Here is a 19,809-nt window from a genome sequence, read left to right on the forward strand (position 1 = left end):
TTGTTTAGGAAATAAATAATTATATATATATATATATATATATATATATGTAATGATACTTTTTAAATCAATTGATTAAATTAAATTCTAATAATATTGCTTAATAATGTGTTGGCGATTCTCTACCTAAACTGCATCCCTGTTCCTAAATTTTGGCGAAATCCTTTCTTTAGTATAAAATATATTAACCTGTTGGCGCCCGCCAAATCGCCAAACTCATAAATCTGTCATATTACATAAAGTCCTTAAGAACACTCCTGATGAGAAGATAGCGTCACCTCGTGATTTCAATTAATATCGCTGATTGGATGAGCCTCGTGACGCACACATAGGTATAAATAGGGCTTCTGCTCAAGGTACAAAAGAAACGCTTGTGAGATGGATGCTAAAATAAACCTACCACTTTATATTCCAAAATTTGTCTCATTCCTGTTGCCCCGGCTGCACAAAACAAATAATGTATAAGAAATTACATTTCATATATATATATATATATATATATATACAAGATAAAAAATATGTAAATCAAAATTATAATTTAAACTAACGGTAAAACTTTAATTCTCTTTCTCTGTTTTAAAAATCGTAATAACTTCTCTGGATCGTGTCATTTCTAGATCATTCTATTGCCTGCGCAGCTCTTATGACGTAATAATTGGGAATCAAAACTTTTCTCTTCCCGTGCTTCCATATTGCATCACTACGCACTTTAGTTTCGCTCTTTGCTCTGTTAGGATGTAATTTCGCTATCTCAACAATATCAAAAATGTAAAGTTTTTTGAACAGGAACGACTCGGGTGCCAACTGATTGTAGCCACAAACGTCAACTGAAAAATAAAAATAAAATTAAAACTGCCTCGACTGCCAATATTTTTAGATATTACGAAGTCAACATATTAACATACTACGCAATCAGAATGCTTCTTCTCCAATATGGATTGACGATCTATCTTATCTGGGTATTACGCATCAACACTGTTCCTTCTTTTTGCTGCTACTATGTCATATATATATATATATATGTATGTATATATATATATATATATAAAGACCTTACACGGCCTGTGCTCAAAGGAAATCTTAAAAAAAAAAAAAAAAAAAAGAGAGAGAGGGTAAGAAATCAGAACTATGCAGAAGAGACTACCTGTCAATGGTTGTTCTGAATAGAACCTTAATATATACATAAACTTTAAAAATACTTTGACGCAGTGAGTCTACTATCAGAGTACCTCTTTGCAATACACCATCAAAATTTAAAAGAGAAATATACTTCATCTACCTCGATGGTGCACCTTTTTGACGAATAACATGCTTTTGACGAATAATAAATGAATTTTTGACGAATAGCTTAATTTTCAGATGACGCTATTGAGCACTAGTTTCACATTCATCTGGAATCAAAATATAAATTTCCCAATGGGATACTATCAAAAAACAGAAAAATGAGAACTAATAGAATTTTTATATTAGTTCTATTAGTTCTATATAGAATTTTATATTAGTACTTTGTATACTAATATTATTTATATTAGTATACAAAGGACCGAGGCATAACAAATCTGATGCCATCTTTAAAAAATAAACAAAAGAGCTTCAAGGTAAATCAACAAAGTTCGAAAGTTTAACACCCCACTCCCTTTGGTGTCTTGATTATTCTTCAGCTTTCGAGGAGCTGCTGGTTGCTGGTGGGGCATTAGCAGGATTTTCATCTCATGTACTGATATTTTCTGATAAAATTAACTTCCAATAATTAAATTTTTTGGACTGGACGAACGAGGTGACCAAGGGAAGCTTTCTTTTAAATCTTTGTCAGATGTGCCAGCTTTTGCACGAACTGACCTAAATATTCATTCTGGTACCTCTGTGAAATTTCCGTGCAGCTTCGGTAAAAATGTTCTCTATTTACCAGTTTATTCCGATCTAAATGATCAAGATCAGCCTTTCCAATTTCCTTTAAAACTTGTAAAAATTTGGATGGTGTCAGAGGAATCAACGCATCTGCATCGTTGGGGAGATGTATGTTAGCGGGCGGTTGTTCACAATGGCATCTGCGTCGGAAAGAATTGAGAGCAGTTCCTCGTTGGTAACAGACGACTTCCCCCCCCCCGTAGAGTGTTGCCATTGCTCTCTTTTAAATCGTTGAGTTTGTTACTCAAAAGTTCGTTAAAGTTTTACAATATCTGAAATCGATCATAAAACAAATTCCAAATTTCAAATTTGGTCATCCACATGCCCATATTCGTAGGAAGATTACGTCATTTCAAAATCGATGGCTCTATGTACCGTTGTTTTATCACAGTGCGAGAAATATACATACATTTAGGCAGATTTTTCATTATTTAATTTCTTCAAATATAATGCAGGACCAGTGGCGTAGCGAGGGGGGCAAGGGGATGTATGATGCCCGGGTGCCGGTCGCAGATGAGCGCCAAATGGTCTCCAAATAAGATTTTCATCATATCATAGTGTTTTTACGGGGGGCGCCAGTTATGCTCGTTATTCCACTGTGCAGGATTCTTAACATTTGGTGGCACCTTTACCTTTTCATCAGATAGACGTGTCACATATCTTATTTTTTCATCGTTTAAATGTTGGTTCTGCTATCTTCTTGCATGGTTTAAATATTGGTTCTACTAACTAACAATTAGCAGAGGGAGTATAAATAAATTCTTAGAGGAAGCCATAATTCTGGAACTACACTGACTACCAATAAGTATTTGGACATATATGCAAATGACGATATCTGTAGTCCTAAGTTACGTTCCGGACTCCGCCGGTATATATCGTGTAGGAAACAGCATCGGCTTTAGTAGCATGCAAGATGCCTCGCAGTTCGGAGCTCTCTGATTTCGAGAAAGGTATAATTATCGGGTATCACAAATGTGGCCGATCCTTAAGGGACATATCTAGCAATCTGAAGTACCCAAAATCGACAGTGGCTTATGTGATTAACAAGTGGAAGGTGAGCGGTGATTGTCGGAATGTTCCCCGAGTCGGCAGACCAACGAAACTGGGAGATAGAGACCGACGAGTGCTGTCCAGAGAAATTCGGAAGAACCGCACCCAACCGATGGCCCTTATCCGCGAGGAGTTTCAACAGGCATCCGGGAGTATTGTTTCAATGAATACCATCCGTAAGGAAGCACATCTGCTTGGTTTTCATGGTCGTGCTGCTGCCCATAAGCCTTTGATCAGAAAGTCCAACCGCGCTGCTCGGTTAATGTGGTGCAAAGCACATCGAAATTGGACCGTAGATCAGTGGAAACGAGTTCTTTGGAGTGACGAATCAAGGTTCACCCTTTACCGTTCGGATGGCAGGGTCTGGGTCTGGCGTCTACCTGGAGAACGTATCCTGCCAGAATGCATTGTGCCAACAGTCAAGTTCGGCGGAGGTGGAATTATGGTCTGGGGGTGTTTCTCCTGGTATGAGCTGGGACCCTTGGTCCCCATTCATTGTAAACTCAACTCCGATGCCTACCGCACTATTTTGGATGACAATGTGCTTCCTACGTTGTGGCAGTTTTACGGGTTGGACCCCTGTTACTGAGGACGACAATGCCAGTTGTCATGTTTCGACGTTAACCAAGGCTTGGTATGGTGCCAATGGAGTTCATCGAATGGACTGGTCTGCCCAGAGTCCAGACCTGAACCCTATCGAGAACCTCTGGGAAGAGTTGCATTGCCGAATTCAGGGGTGCACTACCCGTGCAAAATCTATGTCTTCTCCAAGCCAAGTGGAAGAAAATACCACTAGCTGTCATACAAAGACTTGTGGAAAATATGCCTCGAAGGGTCCACGCTATAATTACCTCTCTTGGAGGCTCTACCAACTATTGATTTTGAATAAAGTTAGTTTTTCTTTTCTATCACAGGTGTCCAAATACTTATTGGTAGTCAGTGTATACTTTAAAGATCATTTACTTTAATTGCACATGCATTTTATTACACTTTCAGATATTAAGCTATTTAAGGCTTTAAACTGTATAAAAATAATTACTTCAGTTTGAATTATTTTGTAGGGATACTTAACATTTTAATTTAATTCAAAATACTGAATTTAATATTTAAAATTAAAATATCAAAGTTATAGAACTACTGAAAAATGCACCTTAAAACACATCTGCCTACAGTATATATATAGATATAGATGCACACTTATTTAGTGTCTATTTTTTTACGACTTATTGTTGCATTTTAAATCTAACATATTAAGTTTTTTTTTTTTTTTTTTTTTCCCTTCAAGAAACTAGATTTAGCTGTGCTCTCGGCAGGATTCAAACCACGGATCTTCTAATATTAGTTGGAAGTGATAACGATTTATACCAAGACAGCATGTACAGAGAGATGCAATTATTCTTTACATTCTCCCCATTCAAAGGGTAACTGGGAAGAGATAGGAGACCCAGTCGATCAAACCCAAGTAATTATGAATTGTTGTGATGTCATTTTAGTTCGTAATCCATTGTATAAGACGTTTTTTGAAGCAGGAAAACTATATCAACCTAGCAAATTATCAGTTAGCGTAAGATAACTTGTACGGTTCAACGGTGAACAGCAATAAGGAAAGAAATAAGTTATTGTTCGAAATGGTAATTAAAATGTCGTTCCAATAGCTGCTTCTCCTGTGATTTCCTCCCGTGATAGGCTTTATTGCTAAGCGGAGTTTTATTCCTTGAAAAATGAATGGAAAATTGATTAAATATATATATATATATATATATACCTATGAATAACTGAAATATTTTGGAATACTGCAAAGTAAGAAAATAAAAGGAATGCCATGTTTCTCAAAGGAAGCTAAAATGACCGGAATGTATAAGTTTTTTTGGCAAATGACAAAAATTATATTAGTAAAGCAATCAATAAATCACTTCTGTTAGTAGACAGCAAAGTGTAGCAACATTTGTTAGAAAATTCGAGGCAAACTTATCCCATGTTTCTGTTATCATATAAAGGGGGGGAGGAGGGGAATCATGCCACTAACTGCCATTTTTGTATAAACTTCTAGTTAGTTCAATCATGGTATTTGCCGTTCGGTCAAGAGTTTGTTATCGAATTTTAAAGTTCTTCCTGACAAGCTATCGAGTTTGAATTTTGTATACTCTGTGTTTGTGGATGGCAATACAATGTGGTAAAGCGATTTTTTCAATATTTGTTTTGAATTTTTTAAAATTTAATGTTGAAACAATTTTTCGCACATAGCTTCATTTGAGAAACAATCTAAAAGATAATTTTATTGTATGTACCGTCGGCTAGAGCTGGAAAATCTTTTAAATGAAGCTCTTACGTTACTAAATTTGTTGTAATTATTAATAAAGGCTATCATGGTTGATTACTGTCAATTAATCGTCTACAAGTGCCACTTTCTGGATAAAGACTGCCTGCAGTGCAGGCCTTGTACAGCCCCTTTCGCCCACCCTGATCATGACTACACGAGATAATAAATTTTAACTCCATCTTTTCTGAAAAGAATCTGTCCTGATAATACAGAAATTGTTGCGACTTCACTTGCGGAAAATATTTTCTACAAACCTCGTGCATAAGTGATCTATGAAAAGAAATGCCCAGCTAGGCATATTGATTCATTTTCTTATTAAGTACCTGAAAAAAGTCTCCAATTGGCGTTAATTTTTGGTAGAATGATATCGTAACAAGTTCTCTTTTCTATCTTTTCGCACTGCTATTTTGAACAGCTTCTTTTAAGCACATGATTTATGTTCTGTACCTCTTATTTCTGGAGATGATAAGACTATCATAACTTCCACTTCAACTAAGCATTATTTAACAACAGAAGCTGCAGGTGTAAACTTGGATCAAAATATGAAGATTAGATTGCAATTCGTTTTTTCTTTTCAGTATCAGAATCGATTCCTTCAGCGGGCATAATCTCCCATACCCTCACTTAGAATATCTTTAATACGATTTCTAGCAGTCTAATACATATAGAATTGAAATAATACTACAGTGCTCATTTATGTTTATTTATAAATATGTACATCAGCGTGCGAATCCTATTTAAATTAATATTCTTTTATGAATAGGACTGATCAATTGAAGCCAAGTATTTATATAAAACAAGGCTTCTTACACTTTTTTCAATCGCGACCACTTTTTATCACTGAGTTTTTTTTCCCGATAGCCCCAGATATTAAATATAAAATAAAGATATAAAATTAAATATCCTTCCTTAAATAATTTACTTCTTTGGTAAACAATATACGTATAAAAAGACGTATTTTCGGATTTATTTTAAGCAAACAAAAATTAAAGAAAATTGTAGTGAGACAGATGTGCTCGTTTTCTGCTGTATAACAAATTAAATGTTGGTGCGATATTTGACATTGCTGGACATAAAGCATCTTCAACATGTTTCAACATTGAACGATATTTGGTTTTAATTAGCGTTAAAGCTGAAAAAGTAGGTTTATAAAAATATGTGGTGCTAAATGAGGGAACAACATTTAATGATATTTCAGAAATAGTGAGAAATTTAGTTCTAACTCCAATCCAGAATTCATCAAGGATTTTTATGAAAACTCAAGTTTTAAGTTTGAATCGCTAGATAGTTTTACAAATTCCTTTTGCACTCTATACAACAGGTAATTAATCTCATTAATATCAGTTAATATAATGTCTTTAAAAGTCTAATTTCATTAATCTCAATTAATGTAATTCTTTAAAAGTCTTATGAAATGCAGTTTCTTTAAAATTCAACTATCGAATTCCATTTTCGCGACCCCAAAATTTTGATTTGCGACCCATAATTTAAGAAACTCTGCTGTAAACCTTTAAGCATTGCCCCAAGATGTATTTAAAATAGCCGCTGCTAAATGTGTAAACTTTATTTTCCTTTCAAGACATATTTAATATTTTCCTAAATCTGATTGCTAAAATAGTTGTTCAATCTCGCAAAGAAACGAAACATCGTTGTGCCACGAATTATTATATTTTCGAGTCCACTCGTTTGTTTGTTTCTCTGTTCAATGACATGCGGCAAAGTCCAAAACGGCTATGGGAAGGGAAGCCCGTCGTGAAACACTTTATAAGGAAATCTGACTTAAATTATTCGAAAAGAAAACTACGAAAGCATTCTGCAACCAGTTCGGTCGGAGGTATTCGAAACCACTTCAAACTCTATATTCTATCTCTTCGAACTTCATTTCTAGCAATCTTACGCATTCGGCCACCGGCGGACAAGGCTTCTTTGCACGAGGATAATAATTGCAGTTCTAAAGTGCGGAGAGAAGTGAGAATACAAAATGTGCGGCAAGAAGTCACAATAATAATAATACTTAATATTTAAACCTTTTCTCTCTTAAGCAGAAATCTAAGTTTTTGTTTTATTTTTCTAAAACCGATATTGATCATTTTCGAAAACTGCGTAGTCAGAAGTTGTTTATTATAGCGGATTTGTCTTTTGATTATTTTTTTCTTCAATGCTGCATCCAAAAGTATGTTTGCATCATGTCTTTAAAACTGCTATGAAGTGTGTTTTCAAGCAATTTAAAAGAAAAAAATAGAAATTGCTATTTTGAATATTATTTCTTGCATATTTGTATGCATTTCTGCCTCTGATGAAAAAAACTTTTAAAAACGATAATATGATAAAATAATTTGTAGCCTTTCCATTGCAATTTTTTTAATTCAAAATAAAGTTCACTGTGAGAAAAATGCAGCATATCAAGGAAACTGCTCGTAATTTCTTATTTAGTTAATATTAAAATGCAAAATGCACATTTTTTGCAACAAAGGCGACTCACTTTTACGAGCAAATTGTCAGTTCATGTAAGATACGATTCAGTGGTGAACAGCAGTTAGGAAAGAAGAAGTATCTCGTCGAAATGTAATTAATATGGCGTTCCAAATAGCTGCTGCTCTTAAATATAAAAAGATTAAAGGGTAGTACATGAGCGTGATTACATGATCATAAATATTAAAACAGAGCAGAAATCATTTGTCTTCCCTCTCACACGTTAGGCTTTATTGCTATTGCTAAGCGGAGTTTCATTCCTTGAAAAGAGAAGAAAAAAAAAAAACTTATTAAATATACGCGTATCTATGAATCATGTAATCAATGAATAATTAAGATCTTCTGGAACATCGCAAAGTGAGGAAATAAAAGGAATACCATGTTATTCAAAAGAGATAAAATGATTTGGCTGAATAACGTTTTATGGTAAATGACAAAAATTATTCCCATAAAACAATCAGTAAATCACTTTTGTGAGTAGACAACAAAAGTAACGGAATGTTTGTTGGAAAACAGTATGAAAATTTATTCCACAATTCGTTATTACACAAACAGGGGGGGGGGGGAGAACTAGCTACCATTTTTACAATTTATTTAGTTTCGGTGTTTCACTATGAGTGGAATCTTACTATTGATTTTTAACCTACTTTCTGATAAGCTATGGAATTCAAATATTGTTCACATACTATTTGCGGATGACAATGCGATGCGGTGAAGCGATTTTCTCAAAATTCATCTTAGATTTCTTTTTAAGTTTAATGCACAAACGATTTTTCGCATATATTTTTGTTTTACGAACAAATTAAGTATATCAGAAATTTACTATTTGTACTATTGAATGCGTCGGAAAAAGATCCTTTCAGTGAAATCGGTATGAAATTTTTAACTTAATTTTAAAATTGTTGGCACATTTTTTAAAACTGTTCGATTTTTTAGACTATGTGACGTTTATAATATTAAAATTTCAACATCTAAAAATATATCAAGTACAAAATTTTGAAATTATCACACATAATGAAACTATCTTTTCGTCCTCTTTTAAAACACGAATGATAATTGGGCGATGTTCTACAATTTTTTAAGCGATACAGAAGTGGAAGTGTTGCTTCTTCCTTGGGAATCCACGAAACGTAGTTTCAAGTTTACGTTGTCATTGCATCATACTGTTTTTCTTGCATCTATATACGTTTTTCTAAAATTGATTTTATTTATTTATTAAATCATCGGACAGAGGTAAAGGAAACTTTATATTATATTTCTATGAGATTTTTAACATAATTTCTGATTTTTTGACAAAATCGCTGATTTTTTAGATCATTTGACGTAGCCCAATGCTTCTTAACCTTTTTTGCTTCATGTCCTCTTTTCACCATTTCTATACGATCATCCCTCCTTTCTAAAACTCGAAGAAAAAAGCATATACATTTATTTCAGTTTGGGTTATTTTTATTTGTGTTTTAAAAATTAAATAGTAACTAAAAGTACAGAAAATATTGATAAATACCAAAACTTGTATAAAAGCAGTTTTTATATAAATAAACTAAAATTAAACACATAACAGGGAATTAAAAGGTTGACAAGCTATCGTCGTCTCTCTGAAACTGTTAAACTCCCTTTAGTACCCAGGAGTTGTGAACCCCTGACGTAACAAAACTGTCGAAAGTAAAAGTGATTTTTCATTGTTGAGAAACGACTTTTAATTGAATAGTTTGATTGCTAATGTATCGTTGAGACTAAAAAGATGATTTTATAAAATAAGCTTTTATTTAAAGTTTATAAAGTGATTAATGAACGAAAAGGAGAAAAATAATTTATAATGGAAGCAAGAAATTCAATAATTCTGTTTGCAAAATTAATCTAGAATTTTATATCAAGAATAATAAAATCATAGGTGCCTAAATAACAAAATATATTAATAAAATTTAACTCCATTGTCAGAAGTACAAGCCATTATCTTCATATCTTTATCAAGGTCGTCCCATGCTTTTAGTTTTCGTGATATGATATTGTAGATGGGTTATGTAAAGAGGATTATTTAATCTCTTCTTCCCATTAAATTATAAGATAAATTATTTTTCTCCTTTTAGTTCATTATGAGTTTTAAGTAGAAGCTTATTTTACAAAAATAATTTTTTTAAATCACTTTCTTTTTTTTTCACCCTGAGACGTGCACATTAGGATTACATAATTTTCAAAAGCTCACCCGTCGTCTTCCTTTCTCATTCGCCACTATGGAATTAAAATTTTGAGCAATTTTTCTAATAAGTTTTGAGCTCAGTCTCAATAACTCTCTTTCAGAATGAATTACTTAGCTAATTTAGAATACAGAAAAGATCATTAATCTTTATTACTTGCTGCAGTAAAAAAGAATAAAAAATACTTTATTTGCATAGAAAAATATTTCATACAGAAAAACAGAACAATATTAAAATATATCTGGAATGCATCCGCATAGTTAAAATTCAAATTAAATTAATTTTTTTAAAGAATGTTTCTCTTTTGGATCGGTTCTTGGAAATTAAAAACTTCATCCGAATTAAGTGTATCCGGAACGGCGAGATGAGAATGCAGAGAAAGTGCAGCTGCACGTTGCCCGGCATAGATGCAGTGATTCGGTTCCAAGCCTAATACGATGCTTGCAATCATACCCGCAGCAAAACTGGAATTGAAAAAAGATATAAAAAATAACTGTAATTATTATGGAAATAAGTAATTTAAATAAAGTAGTAACACATTTTTGGGGGGATTATTGGAAATGCATTGATGTTTTTGTGAAAATATGCATTTTATATTACGATATGAAAATACATCTTAAAAAAGTCTTTAACTTATGGGAGGTAGTTTAAACAGTATTTAACTCATGCACTTAATTAATTTCAATTGAAAGTAGTAGATATAAATAATGTAAATAGTCATCGATGAAAAGTTATACATGTATGAATAAGTGTGTACGATGAAGTGAAATATCGTAGTGAAAATCATTCATTTTGCTTATAATCCATGTGGTGTCCAGAAATATTTAGAATAATCGTAACACATTGATGTTCGAGGAAGATTAAAAAACTTAAGTGTTTGTAAAAGAAATTCAAAAGTTCTTATTGTTAACTTTAATGCGGAGTTAAAAGACTTTAATTCACAATGAGAACGGCGGAATTCATTTGTACTACATTAAAGAATTGGAAAGGTGACAAATAGGGCTGTATTAAAATTACTTCTGAAATTCAGATTTCCAAAATGTAAAACGAAGGAGGAAAAAATAGAATAATAGTTGCAAATGGACAGGAACAATTACAGTTATAGGATTTTATTACATTAAGATATTCTAGAAGCATAAACGATTAAGGTTATTTGAATATGTCGAAGCATATGAGGGCTATACGCCTAACGAGGTATGCTTTCGTAGAGGCATCCACATGTATGTGAAAGTAAGGAATGACGCTCTCTTCTCATCCACTGTTTTTGTAGGTAGCATTATCTTCAATAGGCAACACAGTCATGTAAAAAGGTCTGCGCTTATATCAGGTATAATTTCAAAGTATGCCAGAACAATAAAAGTGATGTTTTTGATTAAAGAAGTAAGGAATTATATGTTAGAATTGCAAATGCGAATTTGTGGTTTTGTTTGGAGAAATGTTACAGTGAACATACCTGGGCTGTTATATCTCCCCAAGCTGCAGAAAATTCTCATTTTGCACGCATTTTCTAATTTATTTATTTTTTCGATTTTTCAAAGCTTTTATTTGACCATGGTCAACCGCGGACATTGAATTTGCGCATACAAGGTCATAATTATGTTTTCTATAAACCAAAGCATATATTTACTATAAGAATTCATTCTGTTGACTTAATCCCATTTTCATAACCATATCTGACTGCCGTACCGAAAGGCCCGGGAAAGGCGTTAACGTTTGTAAATGTAGAGTGTATGTGAGGCACAGGGTAGCCTAAATGGGGCCAGCCAAAAGTCCTCTCGAAAGTTTGGTGTTAGAGGAAGAAGGGTGAGAGACCCTCTTACTCGTCCCGCCCCCGAGATGTTTCCATCAACACTAATGGAGGCGGAACTGAGCAAAGTACCTACATAGTGCTTAAGGCTCTTGCCAACGACCGACGCAGTCTTGCACTCCTTGCCGCAATGAATTTCGTGGGCTTGTTCTGATGTTACTGTCAGACAAGTGAGACAACTCACAACAACAACATTACCACAATGTATGTTATGTGTTGTTCTATTGCTATTTTCTGAATTCTCTTGGTAGTTTCGTTCTTCAGGAAACAAATGAACCCCTTATCCACAGTGTGATTGCGTTATTTTGACAACTATCTATAATGTCATTCCCCCAATTAAGATATGCCACTAAGTTGCAAATCTGAGGGATCTATATTGAATAAAAGTATTCATTTTCATAACCATATCCGGAAATTTCTTGCCGTAAGGCACATGTTTAAATAGAAAAAAATCAAAATAATAATAAAAAAATTTTTGGAACGAATTTGATTTTGTTCAATGTCGACCAGTAACTGATAGAGATAAACAGCCGACAGCCGCCAAGTCAGCATATCAAAATATTTTAACAGCTTTCAAAATTTTGCTAATGTTCACCCTTAACGGTTAACTCTTATTTTAAATAGGCGAAGAGCAAACCACACAACGTACTGGAATACAACAAGAATCATGTCAAAAATAAAGGCATAATGACACGGTGAATGAAAATGAGATCGAGAATCTCTTCTTGACGGTTGAAAGAATTTAGAAGCTGCTGTAATCCCTGAATTCATCCATTCAGAATTCTTCATGCTTTGCATCTGGTATTTCAAAAACTAAGTTAAAAACAAACTCTAGAATAAGAAAAATAATAATAAACTTGAATAGAAAAGCAGTCACATACCAGTCTCCAGCCCCTGACACGCTAATCAGATTCTTAGTTCTGGGAGCAGGATAGTATACCGCCCGCGGCTTAGTCTGTAATTAAAATAGTTAAGTTACATTATTGCAAAATATGAATTCAACATTTACATACATTTTAGCAAAATTAAATTAGAAATTTAGGACAAAATATTCTCCTTAAAAAGAGTTTTCCTAACGCTTCAGAGAACAATTATTTTTTCAGGACATGCCAAAAATCGTGTTGGTTAAAATAAACGCCTTATATAGGAAGTTGTTAGCTTCACAAGATCATTCATTTGCCTTGGCAGGTATATAATGTTTTCCAATGTAAAGAAATCAGCCATTTAAAGACGTATACTTCTTACCCTATTTTGGTATAGTTTTAACTCCCAAAAAATTTTTAACAAAGTTCTTTAACTGCGCTCTTTTTCGGCAATTAATATGTTTTTTGTTATTTGCAAAGATTATTATTTTATAAATATTGATATTATTAACATAATTACCAAAAGACGTTTTTAAAACTGTATGCTATGTACACCGTTTAGACACTTTTCCTTTAATTCTCAGTGTACAAAGAATCGGATTAATAAGTGGTTGTGCAGGTGCTTTTTGAGGCATTAGACTTAGTGAGATGCCAAATACAATAGTTGTCAAAAACTTAATGCAAGTAAATGCATAATTAGGTTTCCTTATAATGCATTAATGGGCTCCATCGATAATCTCTGCCTGCGACACAGAAATGTCATCGTAGATAACGATGTCGTAATGCAGACAGTTTTGTCCTTGAGAGTACTTTACTATCTGCATAAAAAATTCAACTTTTCAAAGTTAAATAAAATAATTGTAATCTCATCACGTTCCAAATTACTAGCTTTAGTAACTTGTTAGTAGATAGAAAATGGGGGTTCTGCGACAGGTGGATCAGTGGATCAGGGGGCGTGGTCAATGACATCACAGAGGGCGGGGCCAAAGGCAACGTCATCACACTAGGAGGCGTGGTTTCGAGTGGAGTTGAGTTGTTCGTAGACTACTGATTGAGTTATAGACCTCCTGCTTTTCATTAAAAGTTAGTTTTTTTTAATTTGGCAACGGAGTCATGGCGTCCTCTAGGGACGAAAAAAGAAAATAATGTATTTAGGAATTGCTTATGGCGTCCTCTAGGGATGAAAAAAGAAAATAATCTATTTTAGAAGTTTCATTTTTTTAAATGTTCTATGATTCAAAATATAGGATTGAACCCTGAAACAAAATATCTCACCAGCTGAGTAGTTTGAAGATTTTAACCACTAAGCTGACGGGATACATTCAGATTAATGGTAAAAAAGCCTATATAAGAAAATGGAATTTGAATCAGCTCATCAATTGCAATTATGCCTGCTCCAGGAGAAGCCACCGTTGCGATGTGTTTATACACTGTTTTATGTGTTATTTTATCATCCATCTATATTTTTACAGAATTTCATAAAATTCCTATTGATTTTACGCTACGTCTTAACGACAGTGGGAACTTATCATTATCCATATAAAGAATAATTCAATAGGTTATGAATATGAATTTATCGTATCAGGATCCGGCTCATGTTGCAAGTTTTGGTGGTGTTGAAGCTTTACATCGTGCTGCAGGAGGTAAAGTTTCCAGGAAAGAGATTCAAACATGGTTAGAGGGAATAGATGCGTACACGCTTCACAAGCCAATTAGCCGAAAATTTCCAACGAATAGAGTAATCGTGTATTCTATAGATCAACAATGGCAAGCTGATTTAGTGGATGTTTCACATTTACGTGATCATAATGATGGTTATCGATATATATTAACCTGTATTGACATATTATCCAAATATGCATGGGCTATTCCTCTGAAACAAAAGCGGGGAGAAGATATTGTGAAAGCGTTTCAAAAAATAATGAGTCAACGTAAACCAAAATTCCTTCAAACGGATCAGGGCACCGAATTTAAAAATAAAGTGTTTATAAAATTTTTAAAAAGAAATCAAGTTAAACTTTTCAGTACATTCAATACTACTAAAGCATCCGTGGTGGAAAGGTTTAATCGCACTTTGAAAACAAAAATGTGGAAATACTTTACGACTCGAAATACATATAAATATGTAGATATCTTGGACAAATTAATAGAAAGTTATAATGCTACTTTTCATTCAAGTATAATGCGAGCTCCCATAGAAGTCAATTCAGAAAATGAGAGTGATGTATGGTTTACCTTGTATAAAGATCATCCTTCTAACGTTTCTAAATGTACAGGGTGATTATAATTAAAGTTTAAGTTTCAAAACGCTATAGAAAAAGAACCACTCATGAAAATGACGCCAAATTTGAAAGGAATGTTATTGAAGAAGGCGGAAAGCGTATGGCAGAAGAAAAAAATTAGTTTCAAAAGTTAGCAACAGATGGCGCTGCAAGCGGAAGAAGGCAAATTAAAATGTTAGTTAAATTTCAGTGTTATAAAGCCGCCAGGTACCAGGCTGTTCCTCATTTCGCGTCTCAGACGTTCGCCATGGGTGTTTCACTGCAGGACCGCGGTCTGCTGGTAAAGCTGTATTACAAGAATGATGATTGTGCAAGAGTAGCTCTGCAAAAATTTAGGACACTGAAGGGTATAAAAGAAAGCGTTGGTCCAATGAGTGTCGTAGGTCTAAAGAAAATGATGCAAAAATTCGAAACGACAGGTTCGTTTGATGTGCAATCTGGTAGAGGGAGAAAACGAGTGCATTCGACGGTAGTTGAAGAAGTGGCCACAGCATTACAGGAGGGGTCGGCCGGTGGTGTGCAACCGTGCAGTGCACGAGGAATTGAACGAACATTGGACAGGCCTACGAGCACGGTGCTGAAAATTGTACGAAACATCCTGCAATGCTATCCGTACAAAATTGGCCATGTGCAGGAATTGCTTCCGCCTGACCTGACAGCTAGGGAGACGTTTGCGTTAGAATTCCTGGCTCACATGGAAGTGGATAATGAATGGCCGTGGAAAATTTTGTGGAGAGATGGAGCCCATTTCCATCTGACAGGATACGTGAATACCCAGAATTGTCGAATATGGGCAACAGAAAATCCACTGGCAACGCACCCCGTACCACTTCATCCTGAAAAGGTCACGGTATGGTGTGGCTTTACGGCATCATTTATCCTAAAACCATATTTTTTCGAACAGACGGGTGCTTCCGGTCCTGTTACTGCAACCGTCACTGGTCAGAGGTATGCGTCTCTTTTGCGCAACCACGTGATTCCAGCTCTGCAACAGCGTGGATGTGTGGATGAAATCATTTTATGCAAGATGGCGCTCCTCCGCACATTGCACATCCCGTGAAGCAGCTGCTGAGGCGCCATTTCGGAAATGCTCGAATTATCAGCCGTCATTTCCCTACAGCCTGGCCGTCCCGATCGCCTGATCTTACTCCGTGTGATTTCTGGCTGTGGGGATATCTGAAGGATGTTGTGTTCCGTGCTCCAATTGCAAATTTAGCGGAATTAAAGGCACGCATTTCGCAACACATTCTGAACATCACCCCGGAGACACTGCGATCCGTTGTGGAACATGCTGTTTGTCGCTTTCAACTTGTTGCACACAACACCATATTGAACATGTTTTGTGCCAGTCTCGCGACAGTTCCGAACTTCTTTGATGAATGGTTCTTATGCGGTATGTCAACGCAAAACTCTTGAAACCGATTTGTCCCTTTCGATGTGATATGTATAGTCATGCAAATAAAATTATTCAACAGTTCTAATTTGTCAATGCATTTTAATGTGTAACTTCCACCTTAGCCATTGTTTTACGAATCGCTTCTCGTTTCTCGTCGTGATTTTGCCGCTTACAGCGCCATCTGTTGCTAACTTTTGAAACTAAATTTTTTCTTCTGCCATACGCTTTCCGCCTTCTTCAATAACATTCCTTTCAAATTTCACATCATTTTCATCAGTGTTTCTTTTTTTATAGCGTTTTGAAACTTAAACTTTAATTATAATCACCCTGTATATTCGCTGTAGGAGATGTGGTACGTGTTTCCAAACTAAAGCTTACTTTCGAAAAAGGCTATGAAACCAATTGGACGGAAGAACTATTTGTGGTGACAGAGTGTGTTAAAAGACATCCAGCTGTGTATAGAATTAAAGATTTACTTGGAGACTCAGTAAAAGGAACGTTTTATGCACAAGAGTTGCAGAAAGTGAGACTGAAAGAGGAATATCGCATTGAAAAAATTTTAAAGAAACGTATACATAAAAATCAGACAGAATACTTTGTAAAATATCGCGGTTATCCCGACAAATTCAATCAATGGATTCCAGCTTCTAATTTACTCTCGATATAAAGTGTGAGAAAATACTGTATCCGAATCATTTATGAAAATGAGTTTCTACGTAACACTTCCGAGCGATAGCTCTATGAATTATTTCCCCGAAAATAAAATTTCACATTTTATAACACGTTTACCTGTTCCCATTGAATTAAAAGGTATGTGGGAAGTTGGTTTGGTTGAATTGCTATATCCGCACACATGGCACAATGTGAATGCAGACAATAACTTAATTGGATTTGTTTTAGAGAAAGATGGTGAAATGTTAGGTCGTAGATTACCTCCAGGATGTTATGAAACAGTACCTGATATTTTAAAAGCTATTTATATTAAAGAACATCAAAACAAAATAATATTTAATTATAACCCAGTAACAAAACGAGTGAAAATCAAAGTGAAAAATAACGCTAAAGTGATTTTACATGATGGGTTAGCACAAATGTTAGGTTTTGAACCTATGGAAATTACATCTACAGATGATAGTTCCGAAACTGTTGTAGAAAGTCCTTTTGCAGCCGACCCCTGTGCACATTATCGTGTATTAATGATATATACGGATATTGTAGAACCTCAAATCGTAGGAGATGTTTTAGCTCCTCTTCTTCGAATTGTAAGAGTAACTGGTAGCGATGGAGAAGTGGTGAGTGCACTATTTGATAGACCTCATTATTTACCTGTGAATCGGAAAATGATAGACACTTTGGAAATCGATATAAGAACGCATATGGGAGCATTTACGCCATTTGAACGAGGAAGGTCATACGTGAAACTTCATTTCCGTCAAAAATACTTGTCATAATGTATGTACTTTATCAGTGTTGTCAAAAATCTTTTGAAGATTATTATGTACAACAAACAGGACATGGATTGAATTATTATCAAGGTAATCTTTATCAGAGAGGATACGGATTAGGGGGTCTATTCAGATCCTTCTTTCGCGCTGCCGTACCTCTTATTAAATCAGGAGCCAAAGCAATTGGAAAACAAGTATGGCATAGTGGACTGAATTTGTTAAATGATGTATCACAAGGACAAGATGTAAAAGAGGCTGCTAAGCGTCGACTGAAAGAAGCCGGAAATATATTAACAGATAAAGCTGCTACTAAAGTGAAGAACATGATTGGTTCTGGACGAGTTAATAAAAAGCAGAAACGTAGGAAAAAGCGTACCATTTCTCACCGATCAAAGAAGGTGAAAGCACAGGATATTTTCTCTTAAAAAAAAGTATGACTTCGTATATTCATCGAGACTCTCCCGTTTGCGTCAAATCTGAATTAGATTTATTTTCCATTCCTCCTACCAAACAGCTATAGAAAAAGGACAGTTTGTGGAATATCACCCTCTCGCAAATATACGAGATGGAGGACCTATCGAATTTAATATTTCTGGCAGTGGTGAAGACTATATTGATCTAGCTGCTTCTTATATACACGTGAAAGTTAAAGTAGTTAAGGCAGACGGATCCAATCTAACAGACAAAGAACCGGTTGCCCCTGTAAATTTATTTTTACATTTTCTCTTTTCGCAAGTAGATGTAAGTTTAAATGAAAGAAACATTTCATCAGCGACAAATACCTATCCTTATAGAGCCTTCATCGAAACATTATTGAATTATGGGGAAGATGCAAAGAAAAGTTTACTCACCTGCGAAGGATTTTTCCAAGACACTTCACCTAATAAAATAGATGTCTTAGCTCAAGATGCGGATGCTGGACTAAAAGCTCGCGGTGAACTTATAAAAAACAGTCAAAGTGTGGATTTGATAGGACAATTACATTGTGACATTTTTCAACAAAATCGACTCATGTTAAATTTAGTTGATGTGAAAATTAAAATGGTGCGTAGTAAATCTGCTTTCTGTCTAGTTTCTACTGAGAAAGATGCCGATTATAAAGTGATCTTGGATCATGCTTCTTTGTTTATTAGAAAAGTAAAAGTAAACCCTGGAGTCTCCCTCGGACATGTAAAAGCGTTGGAAAAAAGTTCTGCTAAATACCCTATAGATCGAGTATTATGCAAAACATATTCAGTATCTAAGGGAAGTTGGTCTTTTATGCAAGATAATGTATTTTTAGGATTGATGCCCAAGCGAGTCATTATTACTTGTGTAGAAAATGCTGCAATGAATGGACAATATTCAATGAATCCTTTTCTGTTTGCTCATCATCATGTCAACTTTATATCGATTTATGTAGATGGACAACCCGTTCCATGTAAACCAATGGACCTTGATTTCGAATCTAATCATTATGTGCGTGCTTACCACAGTTTATTTTCTGGATTTAATCGCGACAAAGGCATCTATTTATCTCGAGAAGAATTTGTGAAAGGACATGTGTTATATGCTTTCGATTTAACTCCAGATATGTGTGATGGATCTCATTTTAACTTACAGCATCAAGGCAATTTGCGAGTAGAAATTAAATTTGCTAAAGCTCTCTCTGTGACTCTCTCGGTGCTAGTCTATGCAGAATTTCAAAACGTGATTGAAATAACAAAATCTCGTCATGTACTATGCGATTTTGCTAATTAAGCAATGGACAGCCTTGAAATAAACAGAGCACTCTCTCAGAATGCAAAGACACGAAAAGCATTTCTGGGAGTTTTTGCAAGTGATCGACTCCCTATCGAGATCAAGAAATATCCAAGTTGCTTTATAGCTAATGTAGATTGTGCATCTGAATCCGGTAGTCACTGGTTAGCCTTTTACATTTCATCCCCACAGCATTTAGAATTTTTCGATTCCTATGGACATGACCCATCCTATTTTCCTGGACCGATAGCCAAGTATGCAGAACGATTTCCACAGATGGACTTTAATTCGATGACTCTCCAAACTAATGTAACAGCAGTATGTGGTCAAT

At 34.8% G+C, this 19,809-nt stretch overlaps 1 protein-coding gene across 1 annotated transcript in view; it reads right to left on the minus strand.

The window, feature by feature from the left end:
- Positions 1-10,110: 10,110 nt before the first annotated feature.
- Positions 10,111-19,809, minus strand: part of LOC118198469 (uncharacterized) — a 281,839-nt gene continuing 272,140 nt past the window's right edge. The window contains exons 6-7 of the mRNA XM_085819191.1: positions 12,634-12,707; positions 10,111-10,409 (exon numbers count right to left, since the gene is read on the minus strand). Of these exons, the coding sequence (XP_085675317.1) occupies positions 10,232-10,409; positions 12,634-12,707 (252 nt within the window). The 3' untranslated portion in view covers positions 10,111-10,231. The remainder of the gene's footprint in view (positions 10,410-12,633; positions 12,708-19,809) is intronic.

The sequence above is a fragment of the Stegodyphus dumicola genome, chromosome 6, assembly GCF_044657685.1.
Source record: "Stegodyphus dumicola isolate Sdum_Otavi_A_Nest chromosome 6, ASM4465768v1".
Lineage (NCBI taxonomy): Eukaryota > Metazoa > Arthropoda > Arachnida > Araneae > Eresidae > Stegodyphus > Stegodyphus dumicola.